At 47.6% G+C, this 27,946-nt stretch overlaps 1 protein-coding gene across 1 annotated transcript in view; it reads left to right on the forward strand.

Annotated features, from left to right (window-relative positions):
- Positions 1–27,946, forward strand: part of EXOC4 (exocyst complex component 4) — a 374,045-nt gene that overhangs the window by 338,673 nt on the left and 7,426 nt on the right. The window contains exons 16-17 of the mRNA XM_035126670.3: positions 849–1,027; positions 1,697–1,856. Of these exons, the coding sequence (XP_034982561.1) occupies positions 849–1,027; positions 1,697–1,856 (339 nt within the window). The remainder of the gene's footprint in view (positions 1–848; positions 1,028–1,696; positions 1,857–27,946) is intronic.

Consider the following 27,946-nt stretch of genomic DNA (forward strand, 5'->3'; position numbering starts at 1 on the left):
TGCTCTCGCCGCCCGTCACCCCGGTGGCGCGAAAGGACCTGCGGACCTCCCACCACTGCTCAGCTTTGGGCCATGCAGCCCACGACACTCCATCGGCACGGAAGGAGCCAGCAGCGCTCTCGCCGGCGTCCGGCGCCCCTGCGGCGCGGAAGGACCTGCGGGCCTCCCGCCGCCGCTCAGCTTTGGGCCATGCAGCCCACGACACTCCGTCGGCACGGAAGGAGCCAGCAGCGCTCTCGCCGGCGTCCGTCGCCCCTGCGGCGCGGAAGGACCTGCGGGCCTCCCGCCGCCGCTCAGCTTTGGGCCATGCAGCCCACGACACTCCGTCGGCGCAGAAGGAGCCAGCAGCGCTCTCGCCGGCGTCCGTCGCCCCGGCGGCGCGGAAGGACCCGCGGGCCTCCCGCCGCCGCTCAGCCTCAGGACATGGAAACTGGCAGGGATGGGGGATGGGGGAGCGCTTTCCCTCCTCCGCATCCCTCCGTGTAACTCTACCCTGCCAGGCGAGCGCTTGCGCTCTAAAGGAACGCAACAAGGTATGGCTTATTTTCAGGGGGTGTCTTAGATTTCACAACTGCTTAAAAATCCTGCCCTGGCTTACTTTATGACTACGTATTAAAAAGGGGGAAACACGGTACTATCTTCTTCGGTATAAAGAAAGCAATATGACATTTGGCACATCCATAGATTTCCCGTGTCTTGTCCAAGGGATCCATGGATGATTTGGATTTCCCCACATGCAAATGTACACCCAACCATTGGGTCTTGGCAGCTGTTGATTAAGCTAAATATTTTCTCTGATTAAGTAGTATGACGTCGTTGCACAGCTATCATTGCCTTCTGTTTTGCAGGGTTCACTGCTTCCACTATCTGATCCCCTTGACTAAGCAAGGAAATTACGCCATTGTCGCCAATGTGGAGAGCATGGATTATGACCCCCTCGTGGTGCGACTCAATAAGGACATCAGCTTCGTTGAAGAAGCCATGAGTGCCAGTCTTCAGCAGCACAAGTTCCAGTATATCTTTGAAGGTCATTTGCTTTCCAGTGATTTGGGGGTGATGAGCCCTATACAGTCCAGCAAGCAGGTGGTGTAGGGGAGATTTCCATTTTCTGGGTGAAAGCAGGCCTTACTGAGTCCATATATGAAATTGCAGGCTGTCTTAGATTAAAGACATGAGCTTGTGAGTCTTGTTGCTAAGCCAATATATGACTTCATGAGAATGAGCAAGCATGTGAGTGCCCCGGTTAGCGTGTTAGACTAGGACCTGGGATACCGGGGTTCAAATCTCCACTCAGCCATGAAGATCACTTGGTGACCTTGGGCTAGTTACTGCCTCTCAGGCCTAACCTACCTCACAGGGTTGTTGTGGAGGTTAAATGGGGAGCGGAAAGAACCACGTTCACCACCATGACCTCTTCCTCCTTGCATTTCATCAGGCAGGGCAGCCAAAACTAAAATTTTGCAAAAATTCTGTGCTAAGGACATAGGTTGGAAAGCTTTTGTGAGTGCCCTGAAATAAATGGGACCCCGTAAAAGGTCAAAATGTTGCCTGTTTGATGTGCCTCATTAAGCAGAATCAAGTTGTTTCATAAGTTACTGTTTTGCTGATTTTATCTCTCTCTCTCTCTCTTAATCCTTTCTTCTTACCGGTCACCTATATGTGAAACTTGCCTTCTTATCTTTCCTGCTCCCTCCAGGTTTGGGCCACTTGATTTCCTGTATTCTCATAAACGGGGCCCAGTACTTCAAGCGCATCAGCGAATCTGGCATCAAGAAGATGTGCCGAAACATCTTTATCCTTCAGCAGAACCTGACCAACATCACCATGTCACGGGAAGCAGACCTGGACTTTGCAAGGTGAGAGGGGAACTTGCGCTGCCTCCAAAATGCGGACTGCAAAAGTTTAGCGCAGGAGGGAGGGCTCAATGTCTGAGGGTAAGTTTTGCATGTAGAAAGACCTCACTTCAGTTGGATTTTGACACGGTGGCCCCGTGATCATTAGCATGCAGTGTGGATGTTGTTTTGTCACAAATCCAGCCTTAGGGCAAGAGTTTGGCCTAGATGACTTTTCCAGACACAATTCCGCTGTAATTCAGTGTGGGCCATGGAGTGGCGCCCAGGTTAATGAAAGCAAGCATCAACAGCCCCCCCCCCCCCCGTCCACCCCCATCACCACCAGAAGGATTGCATTGATTTTGCAAACAGATAGGAGAAGTGCAGGCTGCCTCTCTCTGGCCGATTGTCTCTTTAATCTTGGCATTAGTTATTTCAGCAATGGACAGCTGAATGTATGAAATATTCATAAGGATATTTTTGGGGTCAGGAATCAAAATGCCTGTCTGGACTGAGCAGAAAAAGCTTTTGTGTTTGTCCCCCCGTGCCTTGGACTCGGAATAATCCACCAGTAATGGAAGGGGAAGCTCACAGTCTTTTGTCCCCTTTTTTTTCCTTCCCCAAGACCGAATTAGATGGGTGAAGAAGTATGACTTGAGCAGATTTAGGGGGAACAAAGTCCGCTGGTGAGCTTCAATTATTTGGATTCTCATATGGGGAATGATCTCATTATTGAGTTAGCCTATTCATAATAACATTGACATGGGGAAATTACAAAACCCCGAGGCAGAGAGGGGGGGCTCCATTACCAATTCTCTCCGGAATATAATTCTCAAATTCAATCATTTCCTTTTTAAATGATTTAAAACACACACACACACAAAACTTGAAATGTTAACTAAATTAGCACAGGTTTTTGGCAGGCGGCACAGGACTCGAACATGTGCTGACAGCAACTGGCACCCATATCGGAGACCCAAGTGCAAGAGAAGGTTGGCAGCAGAAAGAGCCAAGGCAATGAACAGACAGTGTTTGGGACATGGAGGCCTACACTGCCTACTGGCCTGGCCAGGCCTTACAAATGTCAGCGCATCAGTAAAAAGCAAGGGCACCACATTCACATGCTTTCTCATCATCAGCCCTGTAAGCCCCACCGGATGGGCTGTGGCTCATCTCTTCCGCTGCCACACAAATGAGGTTCTGCCCAAAGGCCACAGTAAGCACTGTTGGTGCTTCCATATTCCCCCTTTGCGCAGGGTAGGCCACACTTCTTGCTGGGCGATTCTCCTTCCCCTTCTCAGAGGAGCCCCACCCTTCAGAATTCCGTGCCTTTTAAAAAATAAAATAAATTTTAATTTAAAGTTTTTGGCATAAGACGCAATCAAAGCCAAACTAATCTAGAGAAGAAAAATGTGAAAGAGCAAGAATAAGAAAAGGAAGGAAACAAAGAATAATGAAAAGAATAGAAGACAAGAAAGAGAATGAAAGCCCGGCCTCTTATCACAATTATATGTTGAATCTTACCCCACACACGAAGAGTGAACCCACCCAGCTCTCACCTGGGAGCTTCCCCCTCTTCCATCCAAACACCTCTCAGGCCCAGCACTGCTTACTGCTCAGGAGTCCAGTCTGATTGCCCTGGCGCCATGTTCTGTAGCCATTTGAGAAGCAGGAGCAACTCTGGCCCTGCTTCCACTTACAGTCTCCCCAATGAGATTCACATGGGTCAAAGGCAGTTTGTTTGAGACTTGTTTTAACAAATCTACCGCTTCTTTGGACTTGCATGGAGTGCCAAATGCATTTGGACAACTGGGCAGTGGCCCTGCCTCAGAACAGCGCCCTCAAAACTGTTCTTTGGCCCAGTGCTCTTCGCATTCTTGCACTGGAGCTCTGATCTTCTCTAGCTGTACAGTTTCCAGTCCACCTTTTGCACATATCTCAAGTCAGCTTATGTGAATCACATAGCTGCCATTAGATTAAAACCACTGTGTTCTTCAAACAGCAGGTGAAGCTGCAAATGGCTTTCAGCCATCCAAGTGTTTTTTTAATACCCCAGAGGACAGAATCACACTTCAAAATGACCTTAATAGATTAGACAACTGGGCCAAAGCTAACAAGATGAATTTTAACAAAGAGAAATGTAAAGTACTACACTTGGGCAAAAAAAAATGAAAGGCACAAATACAGGATGGGAGACACCTGGCTTGAGAGCAGTACATGTGAAAAGGATCTAGGAGTCCTAGTAGACCACAAACTTGACATGAGTCAACAGTGTGATGCAGCAGCTAAAAAAGCCAATGCAATTCTGGGCTGCATCAATAGGAGTATAGCGTCTAGATCAAGGGAAGTAATAGTACCACTGTATTCTGCTCTGGTCAGACCTCACCTGGAGTACTGTGTCCAGTTCTGGGCACCACAGTTCAAGAAGGATACTGACAAGCTGGAACGTGTCCAGAGGAGGGCAACCAAAATGGTCAAAGGCCTGGAAACAATGCCTTATGAGGAACGGCTTAGGGAGCTGGGTATGTTTAGCCTGGAGAAGAGAAGATTAAAGGGTGATATGATAGCCATGTTCAAATATATAAAAGGATGTCATATAGAGGAGGGTGAAAGCTTGTTTTCTGCTGCTCCAGAGAAGCGGACACGGAGCAATGGATTCAAACTACAAGAAAGAAGATTCCACCTAAACATTAGGAAGAACTTCCTGACAGTAAGAGCTGTTCGGCAGTGGAATTTGCTGCCAAGAAGTGTGGTGGAGTCTCCTTCTTTGGAGGTCTTTAATCAGATGTCAAGAATGCTTTGATTGTGTTTCCTGTTTGGCAGGGGGTTGGACTGGATGGCCCTTGTAGTCTCTTCCAACTCTATGATTCTGTGATTCTAAGTATTAAAAAGCCCAAGCATGGCTGATGAGGAAGGGGTTCTGTGATGAGGGTACCACCACTGAAAAAGCCCTGCACCTTGCAGCTATTGACCAGGCTTTCTGGAATAATGGAGTTCAGAGCAAGGCTTTGTTCACGGGTTGTAGCAGTGGAGGATGAGGAGACCCACTGCAGGCTTCACCTTGAACTTGCCCCTTCCAAGAGCTTTCTCAAACTGGCACTAAAGCATGCTCCCATGCCCAGCGGCATCTCTAACCTGGACTCGTCCCCCAAGGTGAGTTCCCCATGTGTGTGTGGTGGGGTGCTTCTGTGACAATGACCGTCATATTCAGTGTTTATGCAACACCATCAAAGCACTGTCTAGGAGTGTGTGGGCTATGGAGTTTCTCAGACCTCTTCATCTCACAAAACCTCACAAGACGAGGGGCTGGGGGCTGGATGGTGTATGTACCTCAAGAGCCATGGCACAGCTCTAGCTCACATGCCCTGCATGCATGAGGTTGCTGGGCCCCACACTGGGCAAAAGATTCCTGCATCAGGTTGCAGGACTCCAGAGCAATAGTATATAGCAGTGAGATGGACCAATGTTCTGCTCTGGTTTAAAGCCATGTGTGTGTGCATGTGTAAAAATTGTTAAATGAAGCAAACTGTAGTCCCTGAAATGCCACTGTTTAAATGGAACCTCTTCTACGGGATAGGATGTTGTGATTGATAAGCAGCAACCTGAGCATTATAGACGCTGAGATGTTTTGGATTCGATTCAACTCCCCCTGAAATATTTGGCAACACACTGCTTGATTTCGGGCGACTCAGTGGCACACATCCAGTTGGGATCCAGCTCTGTTGAGCTGGTGCTGTGCAGCAAATTGCACCCGGTTGCCAAGGTCCCTTTTATGCTGTCATTGTGTGGTTCTGTTGTTTTTAATTTTGTTCTGTAGCAAGCTGCAGGGGTTTTCCTCCCCAGGCTACTTGTAATGTGTCTGTGTTCCTGCAGCAGCAATTTGGTAATATAATGCTGCCACCTACTGGTGTTTTCCGGCAAGAGCTGGAAATTTATTTACTTACTTTCCCATATATGCGCTGCACTTCAACCCAGCGAGCTCATAGCAGGGTGCATCATACCATCACAAAGCCCCTGTGTGGTGGGCTCCATAGAAAGCATTTCCCACAAGGCTGTGCTTGAAGTTGGAACTCTGCATCCCTAATATAATATAATACTGTAGAATATAATATAATATAATAAATTAAAAGGGACCCAGGTGGCGCTGTGGTTAAACCACTGAGCCTAGGGCTTGCTGATCAGAAGGTCGGCGGTTCGAATCCCTGTGACGGGGTGAGCTCCCGTTGCTTGGTCCCAGCTCCTGCCAACCTAGCAGTTTGAAAGCACGTCAAAATGCAAGTAGATAAATAGGAATCGCTACAGCGGGAAGGTAAACGACGTTTCCATGTGCTGCTCTGGTTTGCCAGAAGCAGCTTTGTCATGCTGGCCACATGACCTGGAAGCTATACGCCGGCTCCCTCAGCCAATAATGCGAGATGAGCGCGCAACCCCAGAGTCGGTCACGACTGGACCTAATGGTCAGGGGTCCCTTTACCTTTACCTTAATATAATAAATATAATATAATATAATACTTTATTTTTGAATTTTTCAGTTTTACATACATAGAATAAAAACAAAATACACATATCCCCTTTGACTTCCCTCACCCTCTTTTGTGGATCCTTATAATTTCCCCCCTGCATATCCTTTATAACTCCAATTTTTGATAAGTCCTTAAATATTCCTTAATTCAGGTTTTTTTTAACTACAGGTTTTATGTCCATCTTACTAATGACTTGAATTTTTCAAATACATTATATACCCCTCCCCCCCATTCTTTATTAAAAATCTATTCTTCCTAGTTTCTAATTCTTCTAGTAAGTTTTGCCATTTCGGTCTAGTCCATTAATGTTACCTGCCACTCTTCCTTGGTCGGGACTGTATCTTCCTTCCATCTCTGGGCTAGCAAAATCGCTGTGGTCGCATACCTAAACAGTCTTTTCTGGTCCTTCGGTGTCTCTGCACCTGATATTTCTAAAAGAAAAGCTTCTGGTTTCTATAAAAAGGTTATCCTTAACATTTTTTTCAACTCATTATGTATCATCTCCCAGAATACTTTTATTACCTTGCATGACCACCCCATATGATAAAAGGCGCCCTCTTTCTCTTTACATTTCCAGCATACATTTGATTTTGATTTATACATTTCAGCTAATTTACTAGGGGTTAAATCCCATCGGTACATCCGTACAGCATGCTGTAAATGTTAAATCTACATTCCATAACTGCGGCAGAGGACATTTTTTTCAACCTGAGGGACGCATTCCTCTATAGGCAACCTTTCGGGATCCACATGGGTGGAGCCAGAGACAAAAAGTGGGTGGAGCAACAGATAGGACTCTTAACATTGACCATTAGGCTACATTCCAGGTGTAGGTTTACACACACACACGGCAGGGGCACTGCCCAAGGCACATTCCAGGTAGGCAGGAGCACTCAGGGAGGGTGTGGAGCAGAGGCAACAAGGGGTGTGGCCTGGAGAGGCGACCAAAGACCAGTTAGTGAGGCCTGGAGGGCCATGTGAGGTTGGGGTTCCTCACCCCTGGTCTGGAAGTTCTCCACCCTTCCTCTGCTTCCTTGTGACAGTAGAAGATTTTGTATAGCTTCAGCCCCATCCCACTGCTGCCTGCAGGATAAAGGTGATAATACTGACATACCTTTCAGAGTTGTTGAAAGGGTTGGTGAAATGATGTGCATCAAGCACTTTGGGTATCAGAGAACAAACTGCTACTTGCTATAAACAATGCCATTCTACTGCAAAGTATTACTGGTTATTTCTTCTTTGTGGTGGTTTTATTTTATTGGGAGTTTCAGTTTTACCATACGTACTGTAGAGGGAAGTGAGCGGCAAATGGGGCTCGTCAGCCTGGGAAGGAAGCCCACCTAGGAGAATGAAAACCCTGATTCTAAACCTCCGCTGCCTTGTGGGATATCTTCAGAAGAAGAAAAGGCTAAGGAGGAAACCCTGCACAAATGCAGAGCGGTCGGATGGCGCCTTGTACGCCTTCCGTAGGGCGGAAGGCAGTTCAAAATGAGGTTCTGTTCCTTACAGTCATTGCAATTAATTGATGAAGCTACTTAAGTGTGCACTTCTAAAAGCAGTCCTTTCAAGAGCTGTTCGACAGTGGAATTTGCTGCCAAGAAGTGTGGTGGAGTCTCCTTCTTTGGAGGTCTTTAAGCAGAGGCTTGACAGGCATATGTCAAGAATGCTTTGATGGTGTTTCCTGCTTGGCAGGGGGTTGGACTGGATGGCCCTTGTGGTCTCTTCCAACTCTATGATTCTATGATTCCTTCTGGCAACTCCTGTAACCAAGTCAGTGCCAGACATATTGCTCTGCTTTCCTTTGGACCACATCAGTGAGGCCGAGGGGGGTGGTCTTGTTGTCTGAGCAGCCCAGGACCTCCATACACACTGCCCAGGCTTGCACCCCAACGAGGTCACTCTGGTGCTGCTAATGCAACTGTTTGACCCCCAGAGGCACACTCCACTATCTCCCAAGACAGACGGATGCCAACCACAACAAAAATAGTTATGATTTTACTGATACATTTTTATCTGTTTAATTGTGTATGTGTGTGTATTGAACTATTCCCCACATTGGTGAAATTTGAAGTTTATCTCATTCTGTGGAATAGTGGTTTCTGTCCATCGTCCGAAAGGTGGCAAATCACAGCTGTCACTGCAAAGGGGTTGTATTCTGAAGAAATGCTTCCCATGGGAAATTACAGGTAAACGGGCAAGCACGTACATGCACCCACTCCTGGTAACTTCCTGCATGTGCCAAACTGAAATGAGAATAAAGACTTGAGCAAGTCTGGTCTGTTACCATCCTTTGGCTGTGAATCAGGACTTGGAATATGAGCAGTTTGGAGTGAGGTGCAGGCTCATTTAGGAATCTTCCTTATTTATACTGAGTCAGATCAATAGTTCATCTAGCTCAGTATTGTTGTTGTTGTTTAGCTGTGTCCGACTCTTCATGACCCCATGGACCAGAGCACGCCAGGCACTCCTGTCTTGCACTGCCTCCCGCAGTTTGGTCAAACTCATGTTCGTAGCTTCGAGAACACTGTCCCGCCATCTCGTCCTCTGTCGTCCCCTTCTCCTTGTGCCCTCCATCTTTCCCAACATCAGGGTCTTTTCCAGGGGGGTCTTCTCTTCTCATGAGGTGGCCAAAGTATTGCCTTGTGCGTTTTTGTTTGTTTTTGTTTATCCAAACATTTGGATAATCCAAACATTTATCTATTTGTTGTTTATTTGTTTATCCAAATATTTATCCAAAAGTTGCAATACATTTTCAATCAATACATTTCCTCTTGTGCTGACCAGCTGCAGCTTTCCAGAGTTACAAGCAGGAATCTCTCCCAGTCCTCTCTGGGGACACTGGGGGTTGATTCTGAGACCTCCTGGAGGCAAGGCAGGTGCTCTGCCACTAAGGCACTTCCCAAATTAAATCCATGAAAGCCAGGTGAAACTACCCAGCTAGTGCTGAAAGATATTACAGTTTCTCCGTATTGCATGCTTTGTTTTATTTCTTCATCTCAAACATTAAAACTGGTTTTCATTAAAACTGAGAGCTAGTGTGGCTTCGTGTTTAGGGTTCAGATCTCCCACTCAGCTGTGAAGCTTCCTGGATAACCTTGGGCCAGTGACTACATCCCCTAAGTTGTTGTGAGGATAAAACAGTGAAGGAGAGAGTCATGCATGTCACCTTTAGTTCCTTGGTTATTAGGTGAGAAATACAGTAAATGCACGAATTAATAAATAAACACTGATGCACCATTTATTTATTTATTTAAGCAGCCTTTCGATGGCATCTATAAAAGCCATAATATTTTTAATTCTTTTTATAAAAAATATTTTTGCATTTTCACAGAATCTTATTGTAACCTTATCAGCTACTAAGGGTCCTTAAGTTGCGCCCAGGCAGGACAGAGATAGCCAATAATGACACCGGGGGGGGGGGTTGAATCCAGAGAAAGAATTTAATTCTTAAATTTAAGAGACTCCTGGTGGTCAAGCTCACGACAGGAGTAAAGAAACACAAATTGCAAAGCTTCTTATACACTTCTTTGGGCTCCTTTCCCCCTCCTCTATAAATGTGTGCACGCACTCTGTCCAGTCCTTGTGCACAGACACATGCTGACTCAGGCAGCCTTGAGTGCATAGACGCAAAGGCAAAGGGTCTAAAGCATAGGATCTAAAGCATAGCCGCAAAGGCAAAGGCAGGGGTAACATAAACAGGGCTATAGGGGACAATGGTGATTTGCGCATCTCCCCCCCCCCCTTTCACATCATCTATGCGTATTGTCAATTACTGTCGAATTCATATCTCTGGCTGGCCCCGGTGCCCTTGGGTAAGTTCCGTGTCTTCGGCAGCTAACGCATCAGTTCTATGCAATGCCTCCTTCTCAGGCTTACCCTTTGGCACACAGAGAGGCAAAGAGAGCAATGGGGGGGTGGCTAAGCCATGCACTCAGGATTATACAATGCAGACTATATGATCAGACTTAGCTCAATAACACAATTGGCAAATCCTTCCCTTCATTATCAAATATTCTTTTATATATTTGATATTGATATTAAATGTATAAAAGCCATAACAAACCCACTCCACTGACACTGAAAGATATTAAAATATTGGGCAGAAAAAGAAGGTCTTCACCTGCTGCTGAAAAGAGAACAGCATTGGCACCAGTCCTGGGGAACATGTTCCAAAAGTGAGGTCTTCAAGAGAGGGAGCCCCTTCCTGGGTTCCACCTGCCTCACCTTGGACTGTAGAGGAACCTACATGAGGTCCTCTCCTGGGACCCTTCATACCCAGGCAGGCTCAGGAGAGAGGAGGCCCAATCCTTGAGGTCTCCTGCTCCTAGCCAGTTAGGGCTTCAAAGGTTTAGAATGATTAAAGGCAGCTTTAATGGCGCCTCCTTGGGTCCTGCTTTATGTTGGTGCTTAAGAACACATGCTTTGCTTACTTTTCAATTAAGAACTTGGCTCCCAAAAATATTTCCTTTCCCTTTTAGATTTTTCCCCGTCTTGTTTGTCGTCTTCCCTGTAGTTTCTGCTGAGCTCTGATCTCAGCATAGCTTTAATTAGTTCTAATTAGCACTTGCGCTACATTGACAACAACAAAAGCCCCCAAACATTGTGGATTAAGCCCGAACCCCCCTCTGCTTTGCTGTGCCTTTCCTCATTGTGGTTCCCTTTTGCGTGGAGCGATCAAAGTCTGGGCTTCCCTTCTCTTCTCTAGAGGAAGCAAGAAAACAGATCTGCCAGATTCAGTCTGTGGAATAGGACGGTGGTGTCTTCAGTAGCTTCCTCGGCAGGAGAATTTTGGGCAAAATGCAGGTTCTCTCGCCATCGTTGTTTTCATTATCCTTGTTCTAACATGTGCTGCTGTGCCTGATGGGGGTTGTAGTGCAAAACATATGGAGGGCACCCGGTTGGGGTAGGGTGCTTAAGGGCACAGCCAGCATAGGAGTGTAAAGCAGGTATAGGTAAACTCCGGCCCTCCAGATGTTTGGGGCTCCAATTCCCATCATCCCTAGCTAACAGGACCAGTGGTCAGGGATGATGGGAATTGTAGTCCCAAACATCTGGAGGGCCGGAGTTTGCCTATGCCTGGTGTAAAGTGTTGGGGAGTCTAGCAGTGTCTTCCTCCCTGCACCTTGATAACACACTAGCAGAGAGAGTTATGGGTTGGACCTTTGCTGTCCTACAGAGCCTCCCGTAACTTGGCCAGAGCTGGTTCTTCCACTGTTCAGCCCAGCTGAATTAGGTGACTGGCTGGCCTGTCTAATTGCTGCTCCAGCTTTGCTTCCTTGCTTGTTTGCTTGCTTTTATATACCGCCCTTCATCAAAAAATCTCAGGGCAGCTCACAAGATAGAAACACGAGATAAAAGCGCAAATAAATAGTTAAAGCAGAAAAAACAAAACAATAGCCCCCCCCACACACACACATTCTGCCCATCGTCCAGAAAGTGGCAAATTGCAGTTTTCACTGCAATGGGGGTCATAGTCTGAAGAAATGCTTCGCATGGCAAAGTTACAGGTAAACATCTATGCATGCACATACAGGGGTCGTCTGTAATACAGTGAAGTGCTGGTGGTGGCCAGTGTGGCTTGAGAAGTGTTATTTTGCAACTTGTGAGGAAATCCCTTCGCTCTGGAGTGCCTCCGGCTTCAAAGCCAAGGAGAAATCAGGTGATGGCAGTGACTGATGTTACCTCTCCCCTGAGACTGCGCCGCTGTCTTGTGCAAGGAGGAAGCAGCCCTTTCTGAAGTTCTGTCTTCAGAGCGGCTTTCAGAATGCACAGAAGGTCTTGCTCTGGATTGGACAGGCCTGTACTCTTGGGTGCCATAAGATTCCTTCTTAGCTGGCAGCACACTGTGCTCAGTCACTCCGGCCCGCTCCTCTTCTTTTCTGAGCTAGGCCTTAGACAGGCCACTCTCCCCATAACTAAGTCCTGGTCCTTCTGAAACCCTCCAGGTCTTATTCCTCAGTTCAGGCTTCTCAGACTGCCAACTCTCACAAGCCATGCACCTCCAGCTATCTCCTGGGCAAAAATGGCCTTTGCAGCTACATCTTGAGCTGCTGACAGCCTTGCAAGCTTCTCCTCTCTGCCAGCCCTCCTCAAACTCTGCCTGCTCCCAGCGCTAACCTTCTAAGAACACCAGAATAGCCTGGTGGCAGCTGGATCAGCTCAAAGTCCCGTCTAGTCCAGCATCCTGTTCTCTCGGTGGCCAGCCAGATGCCTGTGAGAAACCCACAAGCAGGACATGAGTGCATTGGTGCTCTCAGCAACCGGCATTCAGAGGCATAACTGCCTCGGACAGTTGGGGGACATCATGGCTAGTGGCCATTAGTCTCTGGCTCTTCGTCTCAGGCATGAGACCCTCCTGCTTTGAGAATCACAGTTAAATAGCCGTCATCTCCTTGCAGCATCTCCTCGGATGGAACAGGGTTCAAACAGGTCAGAAGCACAAGTAGCCAGAAGTAATATTTGCGTTTATTACTTTCACTGGGTAGCCTATCTCGTTCTGAACAAGTAATGACATGCAAACAACATGCCTGTGCACCGTCAAAATGGCAAGAGAGCCACCTCAAAACGCTAAAATAACCAGCTTGTTGGTTCTATTCCAGCCCGCTGAGGACAACCCAGAGAGCTCAAAATGCTTCCTGTAGAGAGTGTTCCCCCTGAGCATGCAAGCTGAAGATGCAGAATGAAGTCAGGCATACTATAAAAAGAGAAGCCACAGCAGGCTTTTTGCCCGTGGTGTGAGCTCAGTTTCCTCTCAGCTTCACAGTTTGCATGCTAGACATATATCCCAGCGTCAGTCTTTTTAAAGAAAATAATAAAGTGCCATATGTACATTTATCTGTTCATCTTTCCATCTTGGGAGGGAGAAAAAAGAAGCCCTGCAAACATTTTTTTAAAAGAGTTACTAAAGCTGCTCTAGGGGATGGTAAGGGGAGGTGGGTTTGTGACATTACAGGCATCCGCCAATAGGCGCACTCCACAAAGGGATTGCCCCCCTTTCGTCATATTGAATGGAAACCCTGCACAACCACTTCTGCCACCCCGACTGTCGTGAAACAGAAATATTGTGTCTGCTTATAAAGAGGCAAAACTTCTCCTCTTGCAGCAGTACATTTGTGCACACCAGGGCTGAGACAAAAAATGCTGAAATGTTAATGTTGGCCATTTTTTCAGAGGGAAGGAAAATTACATGCATGCACCAAAAAATACCTCCCTGCCCCCACCCACATAAAAAACACAGTCCTTGGTTTAGCTTATTTTCAGAGAGGTGACAAAATTCATCCACATTCCAGGAGCTGGGCTTACCATCGGCGGGGAATTAATTTTGCCAATACTACAGGGTTCAGCAGCAGTCCACTCATTTCCTTCTCCTAGAAATCTGGAGTGGAGCCCCTAAAACGGTTGGATGGTGCCCTGTATACCTCCTTCCGACAATTTCTGCAGCCAAGCTTTCCTTTGAACCACATCAGCAAGGCCAACCACATCAGCAAGGCCACATCAGCAAGGCCACATCAGCAAGGCCAATTGTCATCTGGGCAGTCCAGGATCTCCAGACACACTCCCCATAGAGTGCCCCATAGAGATCACTTAGGTGCTGCTAACACAGTGGTTTGGACTTCACTCCCAGAGGCGCACTCCCTTGTCTTTCGAGACAGACTGACGCCAACAATAACAGAATGCACTGAAAGCAGCATCCTTCGAAGTAGACTGGGGACTGCCCACCCTGTACTGTTTTCCCAATTTAAATCAAGCAACTAATATGGGGAAATGGGGACAGGGATTTTCACAGAAAGGAAGGGTTCACTCTTCTTCTTCTTCTTCTTCTTCTTCTTCTTCTTCTTCTTCTTCTTCTTCTTCTTCTTCTTCTTCTTCTTCTTCTTCTTCTTCTCCTCCTCCTCCTCCTCCTCCTCCTCCTCCTCCTCCTCCTCCTCCTGCGATCACTCATAGCCAAGTAGGATTGTCTTCCATGAACACGGTCTTAACAGTGAGTCTGTGAGTGACTGTGGAGGCCAATTCTGGATCCACACGTCCTTCCACAGTGGGGATATAGCTTTTCAGGCAGGAGGTGATCACAGTGAGGGTTTGCCAAGCGTGCCTTCCTCTTAGCACGTTTCTCCCTTTCGTCCTGAGTTTGAACGTTTTCAAAGTCCATGACACCTTTGGTAAATAAAGGCTGTTCTCCAATTGGAGCACTTGCAGGCCAGTGTTTCCCAGTTGTCAGTGTTTACACTACATTTTTTTAGAATTGCCTTGAGAGAGTCTTTAAACCTCTTTTGTTGACCACCAGCATTACGCTTTCCATTTTTAAGTTCGGAATAGAGTCGTTGCTTTGGGAGACAATAATCAGGCATCCGCACAACATGACCAGTCCAACCAAGTTGATGTTGAAGAATCTTTGCTTCAACACGGGTGATCTTTGCTTCTTCCAGTACACTGGCATTAGTCCACCTGTCTTCCCAAGTGATGTGTAAAAAAAAATGGATACACCGTTGATGGAATTTTTCGAGGAGTTGGAGATGGCACTTATAAGTGGTCCATGCTTCACAGGCATTTTCACAGAAAGGAAGCGTTCACTACTATCCCAACAGTGTCCCACTCCTGATTGTATTGGGTCAAGGCGGGGGGCATTCCCTGCAGCTGTTATTGAATTGTTTGCTTCTTAAACAACAACAGCAATCAGCGGAGTCACAGGTCTCTCCTTATTATCCCAAAACAGCAGATGCAGTGGAGGGAGGGTGGTCCTGGCCAAGGGTTTTTTTGAGCCAGGAACATCCTGATTTTGTAGCTCAGAGCTCCTTCGGGTGACCTGCTTGTGGAGGCAACTGCAATCCCCTAGCTGCTCCAGGATATAAGTGTATCAAACAAATAAATGAGCTGCACAAACTTTCTAAACATTATTATTCTTTTAAGCAGCCTGTTCAAAAGAGTAGAGCACCTAGCAGTAAGTTGGGCATTTAATACTCCTGCCTGCCTGTCTGCCCTCTGCACACCACTGCCTCTCTCTTCTAGGTGGTTTTCCCTTTTGCAGCAAAGATTTCATGTAGATCCGCCTTTTGAACATTTCCTGGGGGCACTTTTAATCCCTTTGCTCTAACCTTTTAAATATGAAGGTGTTCGTGGCCTTGGTAATGATTTTCACTGCCTGAATGTGGATGCTATTTGGTTGCTCTTAATGAAGAGGTGCAATTCCATTTTCTTCAGCTAAAAATACCATTGTCGGGGGTACATTGACGGGTGAAAATTTAAGGGCGGGGAGGACCTTTTCTCACCTGGCAATTTTTGAAATTGAAGGGGAACGTTGACTGTTTGATGACCTGTTCAGTCTACAGGAAACCCGTTTTCACTTTCTCAGAGACAAGAAATTTCACACAGGAGTTGAATCCAGTACTTTCAGCCTCCTCTTCCTCCTCTGCTAGGGGGTGTGCTGGCAGAGTAGGAATACAGGCACCAGAAATTGGCAGTCTCTGGGCCAAATCAAAACTCGTCCCCTGCAACCAACCCCTGAATAGACGAGAGCCTTGGTCTCACCACTCAAAGAATCTGGCCCCTTGGTTCCCTTCTCCTCTCTGAGTGGGATGCTGGTGGCACTGTGGTCTGAACCTGAGCCTCTTGGGTTTGCTGATCAGAAGGTCAGCAGTTCGAATCCATGCAGCGGGGTGAGTTCTTGTTGCTCTGTCCCAGCTCCTGCCAACCTAGCAGTTCAAAAGCAGAACAGTGCAAGTGGATAAATACGTACTGCTGCGACGGGAAGGTAAACAGTGTTTCCATGCGCTCTGACAGTCATCACAGTCCTCTATGCGCCAGAAGCGGTTTAGTCCTGCTGGCCACATGACTCGGAAAGCTGTCTGTGGACAATCGCCAGCTCCCTCGTCCTGAAAAGCGAGATAAGTGCTGCACCTCATAGTCACCTTTGACTGAACTTAACCGTCCAGGGTTCCTTTACCTTTTACCTTACCCTCTCTGGGTATCGCCCCAAATGCAGCATTGGACCCAGAGGGGTGCGGCAAATCCAGTGTTGGAATAACAGACCAGGTATTGTAGGCAGATCAGTCAGCAATGCTGGGAGGTTGGAGGGCCATCAGGCAGGAGGAGCACGATGGGCAACAAGACAAGTATACAGGGCAGCAGCAAGGCAGAGAACAAGCTGGGACCTTGGCGAGGATCACACTCTGGTTGCCCCCTCAAACAAAGCACCATCTGGGCATGTGCTGCAATGCTCTCCATCCCTCAGAGGTGGGCTTAAGGCCATGGGTGTATCGGCCCTCCTTGAACGATTCCCATTACAGAGAGATGCCTGGGGACAAAAGGAGTTGCTTCCCTCTTGCACATGGAGATGTTGTCCTTGTCCAGCAGACAGAGGTGTCAAAAAGAGACAGGAGGGCAAAGAGGAGAGGGGTGTAGGATGAGACATGGGCTGGATCTAGACACAGCAGTTAAATGCGTTGCAAACTTTGTATGAGAAATTGGGTTGGCAAAAACAGAACCCCACAGCGCCATCTGGTGTCACAGTGTTAGAATGCATAAACAATGCATATAAAGCACTTTTTCTTTGCCAATGTAGCTGAGTCCAAAATAGAAGCAGGGTGAGAAGAAGCACCTTCTGCTTGCAAATTCTGCATTCCTCCCATCTTTTCCCACAGCTTAAAAAGAAAGGCAGGCAAATATTGAATTGTCAACTTTGTCACTTTGTTCTAACCTCTGAATGGGAGGAACTCTTTTTTTCTGGGCTACATCTTTGTACCAGGAAGCCCGTCTAAAGAAGATGGGGATACGTCTTGCCACCAAGGTGTTTTTCACCTCACCATAGGAGGCTATGCTGCTTCATGCTTGCCTCTAGGTAGACAGTAACAGATACTTCGCAGGAGGTGGTATCATTCTGTTTCACTGTACACCTCAGTGGGACCACTTAATCCCACATTTTGCATATCCCATTGCATGGGTGTAGGCAGGGGGGGCAGGAGGGGGCAGCTGCCCCCCCCAGAAGCAAAAAAAATAATGTATTTTACAGACCATAACCAGCACTTTCCCCCTCCAAAAACTGAAGTGGAAAGGGCTTTGCTTTAGCAAGAGCAGCTAAGTCTCCGCTTGCTGGGGGGGGGGACACAGCAGTAACAAAAACACATCAAATAAATAAAGCAAAGTGGCTACCAGTAGTTAAGCAGTTAAGACAATGGAGCATATATCCCCAGGCAAGATTCGATAGCTGACCATTTCACCCTATTGTTCTTAAGTGGGAGTTGTTAATGAGCATTCAGGAGCATTAAGAGTTCTATTGGCGATTTAATGAGGGTGCAGACTCAGAGGATTCAATTTGACTAAGGTGGCTCTGCAAGGCTAAAAAGAAGTGAATAAGAAAGGGGGGGGCTGTAGCTTTGACAGACACAGTGATGTTTATAAAAAGCATTGGTGTTCCAGTCTGCCCCTCCTCCTGCATCTGTATACTGTAAATCAGGGGTGGCCACCTCTCAAGAGACTCTGATCTACTCAGAGTTTAAAACTGGGGGTGATCTACCCCCTTTTGGGGGGTTCAGGTCAAAGCTGTTGAGTTTTTTTTAAAGGAAGGGAAGCCCTGTTTTGGGGGGTTTAGGTCAAACTTGTTGAGCTTCTTTTAGGAAGGAGGGAGGCCCATTTTTGTTTAGGGCTTCAGGTCATAGTTCAACTTTTTTGAGGGAGGAGGAAAATTTTGGGTGAGCTTTTTTTAGGGGTGCCAGTGACCTACCAGTGATCTACCACAGACATCCAGGGATTTCCTGGTAGATCACAATCTACCTGTTGGACGTGCCTGCTGTAAATCAAGCAGAGAGAAAGCTGCTTACAAGGCTCCTGTATATGCAGAGTTCCAGCATCACAGCGTAACCCAGAGGCACCCACAAATATGAGTTATCCCTCTCTCTATTTCTTCCTTCCTTCCCTCCCTCTTCCATCCTTAATAAAATACGGGGGGGCTGATAAGCCCCACATAGAAAGCCCATCAACATGGGGGGATGACTCTTTCAAATACGGTATTTACCAGTAATTGGGGGGGGGGAGAGGCACCTAGGCCTCTAGGAGTTGGCTGCTATGCCTAGGAGTAGGACAATTCAAGAAAGCAGAACGATGCATATGGTATGGTAATATATCAATAGAATCGTAGAATTGTAGTCGGAAGGGACCACAAGGGTCATCTAGTCCAACCCGCTGCAATGCAGGATTTTTTTCCTAAGGTGGGGCTTGAACCATGGTTGAAATATTATGCTGATATGCAGCAACGCCTCGGAGCCGTCGTGGCTGCAGCCGTGTCTTGCCTCACCCTCGCCCGCCCTGCCACCCCCTCTCGCCTGCCCGACCCTCCCGTCCTCTCCAGCCAAGCAGGGTAGCCGCCAACACTACCAGCCCCAGAAGCACAAGGTGGCCGCTGCTGCCACCGCCACGATGTCATCACGCCCGCTGGCCCTTTAGCCCCGCCCACTTCGTGGCCCCGCCCACTTCGTGGCCCCCTCCCCTTCCGTGCCTTGGCCCCGTCCCTGAACGACCATGGCTTGCCCCCCCCCCTAGTTTTGATCCTGGCTACGCCCCTGTCCCATTGTCCATCTCTCCCTTTTAATTAAATTAAGCTGGTGCGGTGAACTTTTCAGCTGTCAGGAGAGGCTTTCGAAGCTATTCAGAGAACAAGATAAGCCAGCAACCGCACTTCTCTTCTATCCAGAGTCACTTGACCTTGGTCTGGGGGTGCTGCACCCTCCCCCTGCCCCAATGCTTACAGTTCTCTAGAGCACAAAGGCATCACTTGGGAATGGCTAAAATAGACCAGCTGAGCACTGTACACTTTTTGTGGAGGCTTCTTCCTCTTCAGATTGTAAGTGTGAGATGCGGGGCACTTCCACACAGCGAGGCAGTTCTCCAGCCAGCTGAGGTTTCGCTTCACCCCTTGTGTGTTTTCTGCATTCCACCTTCCTCTGTTTCCCAAGAGATCCCTCTATAGCCTAAGGGGTTGGGCACCTCCGGCCCGTGGGCCCAATCAGGCCTCCCCATGTGGCCTGTGGAGCACTTTGGCCAGGCTGGGCCACACACCCCTGTCCTACCCCTGCTGTCATATAAGGATCTGGGTGTGGTGCAGGTAAAGATGTAACTGTCCGATCCATCAGGGCTTGCAAAACACCATGCTCATTGCTATGTTCCAACCCAGAGTCTATGGGTTTCTCTCCAGCCTCTTCCATTTTGCTGCCCACCCTGCTCCCCACTCTCTATTTTAATCTCAAAGGCAGACTCCACCTCGGTTGCATCCTGTTCAGCCCTCTAATGGCCTTCCATCTATGGGCTAAGACCTTTCTATTTCCAGGGGACTTTGATTGATTGCACTGATGTTTTTCTACGCCGTTGCACTGCTGCATATTTATTTATCTTTAGCTCAGAGTCGGCTGCTGGCCTTTATCGGTGGTGTTCATCTTTGTAGTTTTCGATAAGCTATTGTGCTCTGTTCTGTATATTTTGTGGTTTTCTTGTCGGCTGCCTTGGGCATCTAAACATGGAAAGGCGCAACAAGAAGTAAATAGGGAGGGAAGCCACCTTCAGAGCTCATCTCTGGAGTAAGTGAAAACCACCCCACCAAGCAAATCATAGCACTCAATGGGACCCATCCCACAGCTCAGATGGCTTCGTAAGAAGGCGGTGCTCCTGCTCTGTTCTTTTGCCGCACCTATGAAACACTGTGCCAGAAAAGCAGAGAGCATGGCACTAAGGAGGGAGATTATTGATTTTTGCCATTGGATTAGCATATCTGGCAGATGGAGGCTGTCTAAGAACGGTTCAGAGTGGCATCTGTGGGCTGCCTGATGGGAAGCCCTGAACTTCACACATCAGATGTGGGATTTCAGCAGTGTGTGTGTGTGTGTGTGTGTGTGTGTGTGTGTGTGTGTAATGCAGCAGTCCAATCCACCGCACCATCAACCAGCTCTGTGCGGCCAAGAATAAACATTTGCCGCTAGCAGAGATTTAAGAGTGCAGATTTCCATTTTTGGCACATGGGAGGGGAGGTTGCAGGGATGGAGGAAGTTGAATGCAAAATATATTGTGCTATGCAACTGAACATTGCTTGGCAGAACCGATAAACTAAGCTAGATCCTGATATGCATCTGTCTACCTGACAGACACACTGTGACTGTATTAGCTTAAATCTAATTACATTTTGAGTAAATTGTGGATAAGCCTGTGTTTGTCAAATAAAGCCCAGTCCACAATCCAGTTAGCTGGTTTCGCTCTTTTTCTATTCTCCCTTCAGCCCTGCTTGTGGAGAACTGGATTAGCTGGTGAACTGTTCTTGGGGCCAAGATTACTGGCACACATTGCATGCCTCCAAAAGCACTCCCCACGTGAACTGGGGATCCGTTGTTCTCCCTCAGGTAACACACATGCTGATGAGCCACCCATAATGGCTCCCTTTTCTATAACTCTTAGATCAGGCATGTCCAAAGTCCGTTTCGGGGGCTTAATCCGGCCCGCCAGTCAGTTTAATCTGGCCCCTGTGGCAGTTTATTTCCTGGGGTGAAATCCTAAAGAAACCTCGACAACTTCAATCACAAAAAAATGGTTAACAACTGTGGTTGGCCCTTTGGTCGGCCCTCACAGCCCTTCACGTCATCAAATCTGGCCCTCTTTGAGAAAAGTTTGGACACCACTGTCTTACAGGTAGATGGTTTTCTGCCAATATGAGGCCTCTTCCAGGATGGAGCAGAAGAAGGTGGGTGCTCTTGTGGCTTGCATCTGAGGAAAAGATGACTCCCTTACCCTCTCTAAATCAATGTCCTTTGACCTTGGGTCCCCAGATGTTGATGGACTACAACTTCCATGAACTGTGACCATTGAGTAAGCTGACTGGGGGTGATAGGCATTGTAGTTCAATGACATCTGGGGACCCAAGGTTGAAGACACTGCTCTAAATGATCCTTCTGTGCCTCCTTCATTCCTCTTTCTTTCTTTCTTGGAAATAGATATAAAAGACTGAAGGAGAGCAGCAATATGTCCCAGAAACTTCTCTCCTTCTGCAGTTTTCTCCTAATGTATTATTGCAATCTGCAGAGGTAGTTTGCAGTTGTTTTCTTGAAAAGAAAAAAAACTGGCCAGAGATCTAATCTATTAAGGATATAGAACTTCAGTGCAATCTGCTGTGCGTAGCTGTGTTAACATCTGACACTATTAAACTCTATGCCTTGCATACAATAGACATCTACTCCGTATAAAATTGTATCACCACTGCAAATAAAGGACAACAGCCAGTAGCAAAAGAGTCTGAAGTGGATGGAATTCATGTTTAAGGATGCAAAGTGTTCTAAGCAAAATCTGCTCTTATTCCCTTATGGGGTACACAAGAGCCTTATTGGGTTCTCCATCCGTCGGAGAATATATAACAGAGGCCAACCAGAGAAGTTTGAGAAGCAAAGCCTTTATTTGCTGTTGCAACAGGGTCCTTCCCCTCATGCAGGAGAACAAGGAAGGAACCCAGAACAAAAGAGAACCTCCACTTTTATCAATTTCCCCATCACCAAGAAACGCCCCCAATACATCATTCCTACATCACAGCTATGTAATCAATACCTCACAAAAAAGGTTCAAGGTAGAAATCTGAGCACTTTTGACACCTCTCCTAGTCCTCCTATCACCCCTCCCAGGTGTGAATTCCTAAACACAAAGAGAAATTAACATTTTTATAAGAGTTGATCACTGTCTTTTGTTTAGAGGAGTCTTCCATTGTGAATGAGATACCACTGACAGCGAATTATGGCTCCCAAGTTGCTAGTCATGTGGAAATGTGTGCATATGCTGATCCTTAAGCCTTCCTTAAGGCAGGGTTGAGTCCAAGCGGGAGGGGTGCGGGTCTCTGGAGTGGAGCAGAGGCGAAGAAGGTGGTGTTGCGAGGGATTCTGGGTAACTGCAGCTGTCAGGTTCGGTCACCCCTCTCTGTTCATTAGTAATGGTGTCCTGCAACCCCCCAATATTATTTTATAACAAAAGTATGAGGCCTTATGGGGAATTGTGGACGCAGCAGACTCTCATCCCCCTAGGAACACCAAGTGTTTTGGACCTACAAGCCCACTGGGATTGCACTGGGGTCATTAAACGTAACCAAAGCTGCCCCAGACCAAGGTTGGTTCATTTCCTTGAAGCTTGCATGGCAGACGGCCCTCGAGAGTATTCCCAGATTTTACCCATGTTAATTAGTGGGGCCATTTGGATTTTCCACCCCAGGTGCCAAAATGTTTTCTTCTGCCTTTGGCCATTCAGAATCTTCTCTTCTGTCCTGTCCTGCTGCTTTGGAATGGGGCACAGATGGGGTTCATTTGGCTCTCCAGGCCTTTACACCCCTCAGCTCCACCCCCCCAAAAAGATATCATTCCCAAGAAGACAGTTGGCTGGTTGGTTGGCATTGTCTGCCCAGAACAACTTCCCTGTTCCTCACCCCTTATCTTCATCTTCCTGCACCTGGTTTGGGGTCTCTGGTCCTTTGTGACCTTTAGCCTCTATGTGAACCTTTCCTTGAAGCCTCGCTCTATGTCCTTCTTCCTTGCCCTCCCATTCCCACCCCCTTCTGTCTGCTCTCTTATATTGAGCCTGATCCCATCTCTCCTGTCCAAGACCTGATGCCAGGTTCTGCCTACATCTGGGCAAGATGTTCAATCCTGGTTTACCTTAGACCTTGGGAGAGTCCCTTCCAGCCATGCTGAGCCATATGGTCTTCATACAAATCAGCTTCATCTGCCACCAAGCTATCTCTCAGCCTCAGTTCCCTGTCTGTGAAATAGGATCATGGTTTCTTCTGAACGCAAAGGCGCTATATATAATAAAGCACCCGGTGATTACAAGCGGCGTATACATGATAAATCACAATAGCCCCTTTATTTCAGCATCTGGGTCCACTTCCCACACAGTTCGCGTTAAGCATGCCAGGCTGCTCTCTGCTGCATTTGTTCTTCCCAGCGGGCAGCTAAAATTGTATTTTATTTTGTGCTGACTGGCGCACTCTTTGCCTTGCCTTTTCCACCAAAGTGCTGACTGTCTCCTTCCTCTTCTTCAGGGAGGCATTGCATTTCCACCTCTCCCCCTTATTTGCAAGGAGGGAAGTCGCTTAATATTCTTTATAAAGTGGCATCCAGTTCAGATAATTTTTGTCCTTTGTGCAGTAAAAATGCAAATCTGTCTGACTTACGTGCAATGGCAAGCATTAATAAGTGATGTTTAAATAGACTGGATTAGCAGTTCTACTGATATATGAACAAGATCCCAGCTCTCTCTCTCCTCCCTCCCTGCCCCTCCTCCCGAATAATTTGCACATGCAAAATCAATTTGAATACAACACACTAAATTCAATTTAGTTTTTGTGTAGGAAATTGCACTTATCGGCCTGAACCATTAAATTTACTGTTTAATATGTACTTTCCAGCTCACTTGGTTAGAATTTCATTGCCCTTTATCTGTATAAATTTAATTAGGCCTGATATCATCAGTATATTATGGAACTAATTAAAGATTTAGATAAGTGTGGAGGGTGTTTCTTTAATGCCCTATAAAGTTCCACTTGGCAAAGGAGGGGATTTTTCCTTCCTGCTTTGCCACAGCACTTTGTGGGAGGCTAAGAGCACCCTGTCTCAGAGAATGCTTTTGGAAGCAACATGCAGCGAGTTTGAAGGTGTTCAACCTGCCTCTCTCATACTCTTCCTTAATTAACCTGCAGTGTCTCATTTGGGGTAGGGCAGAATTTATTTATCCATTAAATAAATCCCCTAGGTGAAGAATGTAGACACAGTATGGCTGCTGCTGTGTCACATGACTGTTTGCTGACTCATTGGGTCCCCCCAGGTTCCTTATCCCATCATAGCTGGCCACTTAGTCATGCGACAATCCCTTGCCAGGCATTTCCTGCACGTTAGATGGGCTTTGTCTTTGCAGGAATGGCAATGAGTGCCTGTTTGGAAACTGGCTGGCTCAGAACGATTGATGAGGGCCGGTTATTTGTGGCATGCGACTCCATTGCTTTTTAACCTGCGCTGTCTCCTGGTGGGTTGCCAAACCCCATTCAAAGTTCTGGTTATCGCCTTCAAAGTCAGGTCCATTTTGGATCCAGTATGTCTGAAGAACATAATTCTTCCTACCCACCTCTTATGGTCTTCTGGGGAGGCTATTCCTCTGCATCCAACCAGTCCATGACAGCCACATTTTACTACAATGTATTCATGTTTGTATGCATTGCTCATCTGCAGAACCCAGAGAAGTGTGAATTTTGAAGAATAGCAGCCTTATGCAAAATAAAAAAAATTCCTTCAGTAGCACCTTAAAGACCAACTAAATTTTTATTTTGGTATGAGCTTTCGTGTGCATGCACACTTCTTCAGATACGCTGAAACAGAAGTGCCAGACCCTTATGTATAGACAGAGGGTGGTGGGGGTGGGTGGGAATGGGTGATGGGCTGATAGGAGTGGTAAACCTGTGGGTAGCTGTTAACAACTGCTGATGACTGCAATAGGTCCTGAGGGGGAAAAGCAAGGGCTGAGGCACTAAAGAAAGCTTGATCATGCATAATGAGATAAGAATCCTATGTCTTTGTTCATCCCAGGTGGCTCCATGGTTTTAAGCTTGGTAATGAGTTCCAATTCAGCAACTTCCCTTTCCAGACTGTTTCTGAAATTTTTCTGTAATAAAACAGCTGCTTTGAGATCTTGTGGTTTGTGTTGTTTTGAAATGTGAATTTGGTCGGTTCACTTTTAAATGCATGCTGAGTGAATGTATTTCTCTCCCATCCCTACTTGGGAGGTTGCTTTAGCCCCTTCTCTGTAGCCTTCAGGACCGCTAAAACTGTTCCATTCAGTTGGGCTGTTGGTGCTGTCTGATCCGTGGAGTTTGTTTATGATGCTGCCTTTTTTATTAAGTTACTTGTTTGTTTTCAATTAATTTTCCTGCTCAGGTTCTGTTATGTTTTGTGAGCTTCTGCAACGATTCCTGTGCTTTGGGCCTCTTCACTGTGCAATTTCTGGCTGTGGGCCTAATTAAAGGACAATCCATCCATCCCATTGCCATCAGCCATTGAGTAGCCAAGGGTCTCGAGAACAGAACCCAGCTCTCTGGTCCTGTTGTCTTTTCCCTGCCCTGTCACTGGAGACGAGATCAGAGACAAGTCTGAGCTCTGCAGCAACTGATCCCTCAACTTCCTTCCCATTCAGAACATACAAATGGAATCTTGAACCAGAACCACCCCTTTAAAAAATAAAATAATAAAATATTGGTGCAATTCTTAAAAGCCTTTTTTTTCCTGGGCAAGCTCTGTGGGGAGAAGCAATCCTGTCTTGAACTGCCTGCCTTGGAGGAAAGTCCCTAGATATTTAAAAATAATAATAATCTCAGTGGAAAGGCAGCCAAGATGAAACAATCTCCCATGAGTGCCATCAATACTTTTCTCCATTTAAATGCTAATTTTCACCTCTAACCCTGGCTAGCCTGCATAAACAAAACAAAACAAAACAAAATGTTTCAAGGGGTAGTCAGGGGAAATTCCTGATTGAATCCTGATCTGGATAAGATTTGATTTCTTCTCAAGATGGTTGGGGGGGGCTTTGCATTTAATTTGAAGGAGGCAGCTCCTCAAACGCTCCTGAATCTGTCTGCGGGAAGTAGCTTTATGTCTCTCCCCCTCCCCACCCCATGCACCCCCTCAGAAGGGAGAATTTCTTTGGGGCAGAATTTCTTTCTCTCTCGCTCTTGTTGCTTTCTACCCGTGTTTCCCCTTTTTTAAGACGTAGTCATAATATAAGCCATGGCAGGGTTTTTATGCATTCGCGAAATATAAGACATACCCCGAAAATAAGACGTGCCTTATTGCTTTCCTTTAGAGCCTCGGAGAGGATTGAGACCAGATGGGAGGGGGCCCGAGGCAGAGCGGCAGCAGGGCGACTACGGTGGCGGGAGCTGCGCCGCCGGAACGTTGTGGGCCGCATGGCCCGAAGCAGACCGGTGGCGGGAGGCAGAGCAGCGGCGGAAGCCCTGCTGCCGGAACGTTGTCGGCCGCATGGCCCAAGGCAGAGCAGCAGCAGGGTGACTACGATGGCGGGAGCTGCGCCGCCGGAACGTTGTGGGCCGCATGGCCCAAGGCAGAGCGGCAGCGGGGCGACTGACGGCGGTGGGAGCTGCGCCGCCAGAACATTGTGGGCTGCATGGCCCGAAGCAGAGCAGTGGCCGGAGGCCCACTAGCCCTTCCGCATGATTCCGGAGGCTTTTCTGCAGCGTAGGTAACGGCCTGCTGTTTCTCTGGGTGGTGCCGGGGAAAGTCGGGCTGCAACTTCACCAAGCCCCGCCAAGGTGGCGGCGGGAGCTGGATCGGGCAAAACGTGGCACGCAGTGCAGCCGTGGGAGGGGCGCGATCCAGCCTCGGCAGCCCTAGCGACGGCAAGGGGGGCGTTGCAAGCCTGCCGCTGGATGAAGCAGCCCCACCCCACCCCCTTCAGAGTCTCCGGAGCCAGATCCCTCAGCAGGATCACTTCCCTCCCCCACTGCTTAAGAGGAGCTGCTGGTGGAGCGCAGGGAGCCTGGAGGGGTGGCGAGGAGGGCAACCTGTCCGTCTGCCCGCATCCCTCTCTTAACTGTTGTACGGTAACTTGGCAAAGAGGTTTCCCACCTCATCGTCCCTGCAGGCAGGCTGCCACTTTAGAGGGGAGGAGGGCAAGGGAGGGGGGAGTTCATTAATGTTTGGAGAGTCAGCTCCGGAAGGGGACAAAGGGAAGGCTTTAAAAGCGTTGCGAACGGGGAGATATTCCATTTTTTTCCAGCAAGGTGTCCCAATGCAACGGCTTGAATATCTCCTCTTTTACGTTGCAATCTGCGCCAGCTTTTGCAACCGATAGGGCTCCAGCGCCGGCGCCCAGAGCGGATCTATCCCTAGACAGTTCTTGCTTCACAAAACCCAAGTCTTGTAGCGCCGTAAAAAAAAAAAGACATCCCCTGATAATAAGACACCGTGTGTTTTTTTGAGGAAAAAAAGTTATAAGACGGTGTCTTAAAAAAGGGGAAACACGGTATGTACGGTACATTGATGGTGCCAGATAAATAAACAACAGTAGTAGACGTTCTGTGTAGGAATTAGGATGGAAGTTGCTTGTTTGATCGCATCCTTATTGCATCTAAACAGATTGTCTTCCACTGAGTCCTGGCACTGGTCCATCTAGCTCAGAATTTTCTGTGGCTGTCAATGGTTCTACAAGGTCTGAAGCAAAGGCTTTTCCCATTGTCTCCTTCCTGATCCTTTTAAGCAGGGCTGATTTCAGACTGGAGAAGCACTATGTGTTTACAATACGTCTCGGTTATTTGGAGGCCACCAACCACACAAGAGCGTGGCAGTCACTACCCTCTAATACTGTCCAGTGCTTCCTCCCCGCCCGCCCTTCCACAAGCTGCACCAGTGTCCTCCTTGGCTCTCTGACCCCAAATGATTGTCCCCAGTCACTGCCACTCTCCTTTTGGGGGACCTAAATGATGTCAACTCAGATGGCAGTCAGCTAGACCCTTGGCTGCTGCTGTTTCCAGGGTCATTTGGGGTCGCTAAGGCTTTGGGTCCGCACTCTGTCCCTGGCATTGCC

This window comes from Zootoca vivipara, chromosome 9 (assembly GCF_965207765.1).
Source record: "Zootoca vivipara chromosome 9, rZooViv2.hap1.1, whole genome shotgun sequence".
Taxonomy (NCBI): domain Eukaryota; kingdom Metazoa; phylum Chordata; class Lepidosauria; order Squamata; family Lacertidae; genus Zootoca; species Zootoca vivipara.